The sequence below is a fragment of the Gekko japonicus genome, unplaced genomic scaffold (assembly GCF_001447785.1).
Source record: "Gekko japonicus isolate JY-2015 unplaced genomic scaffold, Gekko_japonicus_V1.1 scaffold155, whole genome shotgun sequence".
NCBI classification, from domain to species: domain Eukaryota; kingdom Metazoa; phylum Chordata; class Lepidosauria; order Squamata; family Gekkonidae; genus Gekko; species Gekko japonicus.
In genome coordinates, this window is record NW_015167534.1 from 797,782 (window position 1) to 807,805 (window position 10,024).

Consider the following 10,024-nt stretch of genomic DNA (forward strand, 5'->3'; position numbering starts at 1 on the left):
TCCTCCTCCTCCTCCTCCTCCTCCTCCAAGGAACCATACATAGTACAGTAAGCCCCAGTAGATAGACCTGAGTATGATTCTGAGTAGAATTCAGGCTGCTTTATAGCATTTGAACACATTCTAAGGAATGATTGGACTGTCAGTCATGTTGGGCTGGATCCCGATGACTCCCTTCTGCTAAGTCTTCCTCCAAGAAAGAAAGAAATATGTCATTTGCTGGAAAAAGCACATTTCCCTTTGATTGAGCTCAAAAGGGAAAGCCCAAGAATGCCTGGGAGTCATGTTCACAATGAGCACAACATCATGTGAAAGTTCCGGTTAAATTTGGGGGCTTCCTGTGTTCCCTTATGGTGAAAAATCCCTCAGGTGGATGCAGCCCAGGACTCAGAAAGTGTGGTTTCTCAAAGAGTTGAGCAGACATACAGCATATATCACCTTCAGATGCATTAATTTGCATTGTTTCCAGGATAGGAGGAGATGGATGGAAAGTCTATTTTACATCTGATTCTCTAAAGATCACAAAGCCACAAAACCACAGGGGAAGACTTTCTTTAGCATTTTGAATTAAATAAAAAATGTAATGGCTGAAATATCCCAGTTCTTTCCTGTCTCTGTTTTTCCCTTGCAGGGCTAAGAGCAATCTGAGGGTGCTAGTTTCGACTGGAGAAACAGCACAAAGATAAATGGTTAGCTCTCTCTTTCCTAGCACTGAGCCCCAGTTCATATAGTCCTTCTTACCCCAGGCTGGTTTTCAAGGCTAAACTACCCATAAGGGATCCTGTCACTCATCCCCAATTATTGTATGTACTTTGGTCCTATTCTAGTGAGGCCAGTTAAAGAAAAGATTGATGACATTTTAACAAATGAATCTTGAATCAGTTCCCCTGTTATCTGCAATGAGAGCATAAAACCTACATTAGGTAGATGATATATTCAGTTTAGCCCTCTTCTGCTTTCTAGCACTGCTAATATTTATGCCTGTGTCTGAATATCATGTGATGCACGGCACCCTTTTAGTGTCAATGACAGTGACCCAAAACATTATAGTATCTTTGCATCTGGTTTCCTAAAAAGGAATGGATGAAGCCAGAGGAGGCTCCACCTACTTGACCAAGGGCAGCAGCTGCTCCATTACAGGGTGGGACAAGGCAAGGAAGGGCTTGACCAAGGTTCAGAGAAGGGAGGAGCAGTGTTGGGCTTGGCCAGCATGGGTGGCGCCCCAGAGATAAAAAGTGAGATGTCAAGGGAGACGGGGAGGAAAGGGAGGCATGCTAGCTAAGAAAGGCTGAGATGGGAGGAAGAGGAGCATAGAGGAGGAGCTGGGGCCTTGGGCAAGATAAGTCAACTAGACCTGGGCAGGCCTGGTGGGATTGCCCCACAGCAGAGAGGCACAGCTCAGCCCCCTGAGGTATTGAGGGGCAATGTTGGCAGGTGAAGGAAACTGTGCTCATGTGGATACCTGTGTGGATGTGATTCTTGGCAATAAAGGGAGCTTTAATTAGCACAACTGAGTCCAGGTGAGACTGCTGACCATGGAAGATGCTTCCGAAGTCCTGCCACCCACCGATGGGGACAAAATCACTGATTAACTTCTTTATTAATCAAATAAAGTAAAAACATACCTGCTTCCTAAACGATTTTCAACTTTTTTAGCTAAGAACATTCTGCAAATATCTTTCGCTGCCTCATCGAAGCCAGAATGCTCAAATTTCACTTCATCTTCTATGGTCCTTCTCTTTAGCTCTTCTTTACTGATCTTCTCTTTGTGATCCCTGAATGGAGTTCGAGCAGCAACCATTTCATAAATAGTGCATCCCAGTGAAAACCAGTCCGCAGGGTAGGAGTAAGTTTCATCTTCCTTTAGGATTTCAGGAGCCATGTAGCCGTTAGTCCCAGCCTGTCATGAACAAACCGCTTTAATAAATAAAAACACTAATAAATAATACCTATGATTTAGAAAAAAGGTTAAAATTACACACAACTGCATTTTAGTTGCAGATATTTGATGAAAACTACAAAAACATCTGGATACAAATGTGCTTCATTATCTTGGCAAATTCATCTGATCTAAAAATAAAGAAATGTATCTTTTTGCTTAGGATCTAGTTTTACAAAACCTAACCTTTGTCTCAGTATTAGAATATCTGCTTTGTACGCAAAAAGTCAATTTCTGCTTTCAAACAAAAGATCAGGCACGAGGTCTTGTGAATGGCTTCTGCCTGAAAATTGGAGAGGTTCCTCAGCACTGATTTTGCTTAATCCAGGAGTATAAAATAAGCTCATGTATCCAGACAAATTGGGTTCTAGATCAAGCTAAGCCTGAATTCTCCCAAGAAGCGAAAATGACTAAACAGAGGCTCTTGTACTTTGGTCACATCATGAGAAGTCAAGACTCACTGGGAAAGACAATAATGCTAAGAAAAGCTGAAGGCAGTAAGCAAAGAAGAATACCCAACATGAGACAGATGGACTCAATAAAGGAAGCTACAGCCTCCAGTTTGCAAGTTTGATGGCACATAAACACACACAGAACCTCACATAATGCAGGAGGGCTTTGCCCATTGCTCTCAAAGCTTGGGGACTTCAGCTTGTCTGGATCCAAGCCATTTAGTGCTCTAAAGGTCACCATGAGCATATTTATAAATATTCCTGAAGAGAAGATGTTATAAAAAAAATACTCAGCGACGAAAGAAATCAGACCTTTAACCGTTTTGACTAATTCTGGTGATATAAGTTATTCTTTCTTGAGGTCCCCCCTGTCTCACTGACAACCCTTCTGCCAACCACTCTGTTACTGTGGTTTTTTCCTCTCAGCCTTCCAGTTTTTTCTCCCTATCTAGGCACCCTGTTTCCCCTCTCCCTTTCCTGTACTATGTCTAACAAGAAGGGGCAGAGAAATAATCTGGGAAGATCACCAAGCTCCATATGACTGAAGAAAAGACAAACCAGTAACTTAGCAGATGCACACAGGTATGTTGTGGCCTTAAGTGGTGCTTTCTCTCAGAGTTAATGAGTCTCTTCTTTCTTATAATACATCAGTAGAGATAATTTCTTGTACTATTCTATTCTTCCCACAGTTTTCTAATAATGGAGGCCCTTAACATTGCTTCATGGACAGGAGCCATTCCTATAGTGCCTCATACAGAGAATGGCTGTGGTGGTCTGAAGTTTTCATTCCTTCCTTTGTTTTAGTGTTTTTGCTGCCCATACCTTTTTCATCTCATTGGCTGGGTTTGCTTTCTTTAGAGTGCAAGCCAGTAGTGCACCTACTGAAGTGTTCTGCCATATCCCCTGCTTTCAACAGCTACAACCCAACCTCCCTGTGACCTTTCTTTTCCATCTGATCCAACTAAATCCCTTGATAATAAGGGCTCTGAGTACCATTGGTCGTAGCCAGTCTGGCTGGAGAAACAGAATCAAAGAATGGGAATGGGAAGTGATACAAGGGCATAGGAAACTGACAACCCCTGCTCTACATCTAGAGTTTCTGCAGCCCATGTTGCCTGATGCCACTCAGTGGTGGGAGATTTTTAAAAAATTAGCATCGTATGTGCTGTGATGCCACTTCCAGGGAAAAACCAGAAGTGACATCAGGTCACTCTAGGAATTGCTAGCAATTCTATGGTTTTACACACAATGCTGCATGCCCCCTATGTCCCTGCCCTCTCCCAGTTCCCTGATAACCCTATCTATAATTTTGCTAATCCTGGCTCTTTCTAGTTTGTTAGTGTAGTGACATAAATAGCTGCATGTTGATTTTGGCCACTGGTGGCATTTTCTGTTAAACAAGGCAACAAAAAGGCATAGTTGTCAAAACTGTGTACTGTGGGGCAGCTGATTGTGGTACTCTGACTATCAAAAACACACACCTGCCGGTTTTGGCTATCAGCGGAATTTGCATTTTGTATGTGAGCATTCAGTTTGCAAGACCTGAGCAGGGCTGTTAATGACAGGACGTTTTGGAGGCTATTAATTTATAGGGTTGCCTTAAGTTAGAAGTGACTTGACAGCATATAACACACAAAAGTTAGCATGTTCTGCCTTCAGATTGTAAATCTGAGAAAGGCAGATTGTAAATGTAGTAAGTATGGCTGTAATCTTAAGGACGCTTTTCTGGAAGTAAGTCCATTGACTAACATGGGACTTCTGAATACACCTGCCTAGGATTGCTCTCTAAGTTACAAAGCATTTAGCTGCAAAATCTAACAAGTGGCTGTTTTTGTTGATACACCAGAAGAGACTAGAAGACTCTGGCAAAAGCTTATCTAAATGAGAGGATGTCCCCGGGGCCACAGACAGAAGTGAAGATAATTTTCCAAAGATACTAGTGGGATGAATGAGGGAAAATAGACCCAGTCCCAGTCCAAATAAGACTTCAGTATTGATGATGGGAGACCCAGGGAATAGACTTGTTCTGAATGGCACTACGTTCCATTTGAAAGCTTAGACTTTTTCCTTGGAGGTTATCCAGGTTCTGAAAATGTTTCTTGATATTCAAGGTGGCATCCAAGGCCAGGAATGCCTTTCCCAGCTTTGTTTGGTGTGCCAGCTGCTCCCTCTCCTGGCGAATAGGGATGTGGCTACCTCCATATATGGCCTGGTAACCTCAAGATCGGACTACTGCAATGCACTCTGTGGGGGGCTGCATTCAAAAACTGCACCTGGTCCAGAATTTTTCAGAGAATGTCTAGATAGATCATATTCCACAGTTTTCAAACAGCTGCACTAGTTGTCAAGTTGGTTCCTCAATTCAAAGTGCTAGCTTTGACCATTAAAGCCTTAAATGATCTGGTACCTCGAAATCGGAAGGAACCCCCTGTGCCTTGTGGTCATTGAGAGAGGGCCAATTATGAGTTCCCCCTCTATCAAAAATGTAGTGGAAAACCATGATATACACGGGGACCTTCTCTAAAGAGGTATCCTCCGTGAGCAACTTCTTTCTTTGGGAGGCGGGGCTGTCCAACTTGCTGCAGGTTTTTAGAAAGCTTTTGTGCCTAAACTGGTGCTTATGAATTTTTATTCATTAATGGGATTATTAATCTTCCCCCCCCTGTTACTTACATATGCATCTTTTTATTGTGTCTGATAGTTTTGACTGATGGATTTTAAATCTAATTTTAAACTTATGATCATCACAATCATCATCATCATACATTTAAAAGTTTTTTTAAAAAATGATAATACAGGGGGTAAATTAATACTTTAAGTCAGTCAGCATCCCCACAGACCCTATCCTGACTACAACCTGACAGAATGCAGTACAGCTTAGAAGCAGAGAAGGGTACATGAAATAAACACATACCTGAGGGAAGGAAGGCAGGAGAAGGCAGGCGGCTAAGAAGAGGAGCCAAAGTAACATTGGCACCCAGTGGCTGGCACACCCTGCAGGAGATGGGGAGGGGTGGGACATGGGGGCGCCAGTGTCATGCGTGGTGTGCCATTGCTTCTGGGGGAAATGGGAAGTGACATCACACCAGTGTAGGAATTGTTGGATCAGTTCCTAGAGCAATGTGGCATCACTTCTTGGTTTCCCCCAGAAATGACATTACACTGTGTGTAATGATGGTGTTTTGTTTTGTTTTCCCATTCTCTCACTGTCCAAAGGAATGGCAGCAAGAAGGTCAGGTTGCAGGCAGACTCTGAGCCAAGACACAGGGACTTTGGGGGGAAGAAAACTCTTCATACACTGGCAGGCCTCTGCTGGGAAGGCAGCAATGGTCGGGGTTAGAAAACATTGGTGGCTGAACAGCTGTGGGTCAGGGAGAACATGATGCAGCCACAGGGCAAAAAATAGTAAATGAGAGCAGTTTGCTTTAGTGTTGCCAGTCTCCAGGTGAGGCTTGGACTCTCCTGAAATCACAGCTGATCTCCAGACTACAGAGATCAGTTCCCCTGGAGGAAATGGCTGCTTTGGAGGATTGGGCTCCATCCCACTGACACCCCTATCCTCCCCAAACCCTGCCTCCCCCCACCCCAGTATCCAGCAATTTCTCAACCCAGAATTGGCAAATCTAGTTTGGTTTCACATATTGATTTCAACATCCCAGTCACATTCTTGTATGCAGGCCTCTAACTAACACCTGTGCACAATCTTTTTATAAATTCCAGGTTCTAAAGTACTTAGAAACCAGGAGTAGGATTATCAGTCTCCAGTTTGGGCCTGGAGTTCTTATAGAATTACAATTGATCTCTAGATTACATAAATCAGTTGACCTGGAGGAAATGGCAGTTTTCAGAGGGTAGAATCTGTGATATCGCATCCCCATTGAGTTCTCTCTCCAAATTCTACCCTCCTCAGGCATCACCCCCAAATGACCAGGAATTTCCCAAGCTGGAGTTGGCAACCCTGTGGTGGTGGAATTATTCATATATCAAAGCTGTTGAGTTTTTTAAAAATGAAAGATTAAAGTATATTATAAAGAATTATACTAAAATACATTTTCTTGCATACATCTATGATTTTTTCCAAAATGTCTATTAGATGCACTATATAGCTGCTGATCTTAGTCCAGCTTCTGCAGAATGATTTCACACAATGCCTAGTAAATTAGGCATGCATTTAGATGCTATATATAGTAGTGTAGCAGGGTAATTAGGAGTTGAATAATAAAAAGGTACAATACACCCAAATTTCAACACTTTAAACGTTCCATGAGGTACATTGGGAGAGCAAAGCAAGTTTCTCAGTCTCTCTGAAATAAGTAAGCCTTAAAAGTGTGTAATTTTGACTGGAGCATGAGCTGTATGGTTTATATCCCGGTATCCTATTGTTTACCCAGTAAGGAATACCAAAGCAGTTTGATTCCTGAAGGGGGTGGATATATCTCAGTTTGGTGTCTCAGCTGTGACCATTCTGACTCGATTGACTGTTAGGAGTTTAGCCTCTTGACAGAGTCTAAATTCCTTAGGTATTGCTTTTATCTTCGTTGACACGCACAACCCCCCTCACCACACTAAGGTGTGACTGTGCATCCAAATAGGGTAAACAGCAATGCATATGTACTATTATTTGAACACATCTTCTGTGCCTTTGCTTTACCAGGGCCTGTTTTTAACCAGTGTTTCAGTCTTTGTCCCTTTTCTGTTTTAGAAATACTTTTCTTCTACATTTTGGTGTTTTTTTTTAGTTTTTTAATTAATTTTTTCCAAAACTACAAGAAAATAAGGAAAGGGAAACTATAAACTACAGGAGAAAGTAAAGGTAAACCACTAAAAACCCAAGAGGTGGTGGTCATATAATGATTACAATAGCTTTAAAAAGAAAAAAAAGTAATTTGTTACATTGAAGGTGATCGTTAAAATCGCTTAGATAATTCAAGTCCAGGTATTCTGACTTAGTTAAGAACAATACAAAAGAACAATTAATATTAAAAAGCAAAAACCAAACTTCAGAGAAAATTTACATCTCATTTGCCTCTTCTTTCCCTCAATTGATATCCTTGCTTGGGGGCAGCCGCTCCACGTTCTGAATCCGAGTCTTCTTTAGTAAGTATTTTGTCATCACTCCCCTTGTTGCTCTTCTCGTCCTCTTCCCCTGTTGGATCAGCTCACATGCTTTCATAACGCAGTCAATTTTCCCCCCTCTTATCTTTAAATGTGAAGAGTATGCCTTCAGGTATAATCCATTTGTAGGAAATGTTGTTCTTTTGTAGAAACAGGGACAGGTCATTTGATGTGCCATTTGTTGCTTTTAATATCTGATCCCTCATGTGTCTTCTGGAGAATCTAACCACCACCTCGCCGGGCAGATTATTTTTCTTTTTGTATTCTGAATATGACCTATAGATCACATTCAGAATACAAAAAGAAAAATAATCTGCCCGGCGAGGTGGTGGTTAGATTCTCCAGAAGACACATGAGGGATCAGATATTAAAAGCAACAAATGGCACAACAAATGACCTGGCCCTGTTTCTACAAAAGATTTGAAAGTGGATTTTCTTCAAGGTGAGATGGATATGACCTATAGATCACATCCATCTCACCTTGAAGAAAATCCACTTTCAAATCTGCAACTGGTCCCAGGGCATCACTCATAGTCTTAAGATTCTCCCCTTTAATCTCAGGAACTCGCTGAAATCTCAGTGAAAAGCTTGCCTTTTCCATTTGAAGCTGTAAAAGCTGGGCCTCATCAGAGTTTCTCTTCTTTTCGATCTCTTGCATTTGCTTTTTGAGCTTTTTGGTGTTGGCATCCACTTCTTTAAGATTCTCAGCTGTTTGCTCTGGGGTTTTTTTTTACTCTCATCTAGTTGCTGTTGCTATGCAGTGAAGTTCTGATTGAGTGTTGTCATTTGCTCCAGCAGGGGTTGCAAAGCTTCTGTTAGCATCTTAAAGAAGTCTATGGTTACATCCAGTCGTGTGACCACACTCGCTGGGCTGGCACTTCGTGAAGGAAGCTTAGGTTTTGGTTGCTTATCTTTCTCCATCTTCTTCAGCGACATCTTTGAAGCTGTTTACATTTTTAAAAAGTTTGCCAAAAGTCTCTAAAGTCTGTAAGTTGCCTGTAATTCTCTTGTAAGTTCCTTACTACAGTTCCTTTTTGCTTTCAGTTTCACCCCCTTAGAAAGGCATGCTTTAAGACCATTTTTATTTCCGCGGAGGGGGTTCCCCCCTCGCTTACTTTAGGGGGGACTTTCAGCCATTTCTCTGGTGCTCATTTCAACCAAACTCACTCTTAATATAGATCAAGTAGATCTCGTCATCAAACATGTAAATTGCTCGACCTCCACTCGCTTGTCCCGGTGTGCATCTCTGAGTCCAGTACTGGAACACAGCGGCGAGACCGTCGGGGCATCGGAACGCCTCAATCCATCAGCTGTGTGCCAGAGAAGCAGCGATCCTCAGCGTCCCATTGCTAGGAACCCATCGTAAGTGTTCCAGGGGTGTGTGTACAATCACACCCCCTCTCCATCTGCTGGGTCACAGATCGCATCCTCAAAAGCTCCCGAGAGACGTGTCCACCATTAGATCGCCAAAACCAGAAGTCCTTTTCTTATACATTTTGGAAGGGGTAGGTACCAAATTTTGTTTTTACACTCTGTATGTAGAGCTGAGCCATCCACTATATTTATGAGTCCTTAGTGACATTTAATTACTATTTATATAGCTTCATAACAAAAATCAGTCAAATAAAAAGTCCCCTCTGCCTACACCCCAGGAGCTTAGAATAAATTTTGACAGAAGAAGAGAGAACTAAGCAGAGGGGGGGGGGACTAATGGGGAACATGGCACCTTAATAATTGGAGAGGATTCCTGATTGAAGCATGGGTTCACTGAAGATACAATACAGGCCATAAAAAGTACTGATTTATACAGAACATTTTTGTAGTGGTCAGGGTATAGAATTGCTCAAGGTTATTGCTGGTTTCCACTGTTCTAGGTGTGAAACTGAACACATTTATCTAAAATATCAGAATCAAAAGTGAAAAAGCTTATTTCAGATGTGAATGTGATTAATCTTTCATGTATTCATTTTTATTCTTCACATGTTTAAATTCAAAGGGACGAAGTTGAAGAAATCAGTACTCCACACACACCTTAATTATTGCTTAATTATTAATGACCATTGCATTTATATAGTGCTTTCAGCATTCAAAGTACTTCGAACACATTCTCTTGGTGTAATTCTTACAAGAGCTCTGTATGATAGGCCAGTACTGTCATAGCTATTACGGATGGGGGATGGTGTGCTAAATCCAGGTGGGAAAATCTCTGCACATTTGGAGATGAAGTTTGGGGAGGACTGGGTTTGGAGAGGGGAGTGAACTCAGCAAGGTATAATGCCATAGAGACCCCCCCTCAAGCAGCCATTTTCTCCATGGGAAGTGATCTGTGTAGTCTGGAAATCAACTGGAGTTCTGGGAAGTTTCCAGGCACGTTGGCAAAGGCCTCCTACTATGTTTGTGGCAGAGACAATATTTGAACCAGGAACCTTCTGGATCACAGCTCATTCTTTTAGTCACGCTTTTGCTCAAGTTCTCATAAGGTACTAAATACCTTGGGCTGGATTAATCCAATGATACGCAA

The 10,024-nt window shown here is 42.0% G+C and overlaps 1 protein-coding gene across 1 annotated transcript in view; it reads right to left on the minus strand.

The window, feature by feature from the left end:
- The window catches only part of GRK7 (G protein-coupled receptor kinase 7), a 63,763-nt gene that overhangs the window by 7,267 nt on the left and 46,472 nt on the right, over positions 1–10,024 (minus strand). Inside the window, exon 3 of the mRNA XM_015413472.1 lies at positions 1,623–1,897. Coding sequence (XP_015268958.1) covers positions 1,623–1,897 — 275 coding nt within the window. The remainder of the gene's footprint in view (positions 1–1,622; positions 1,898–10,024) is intronic.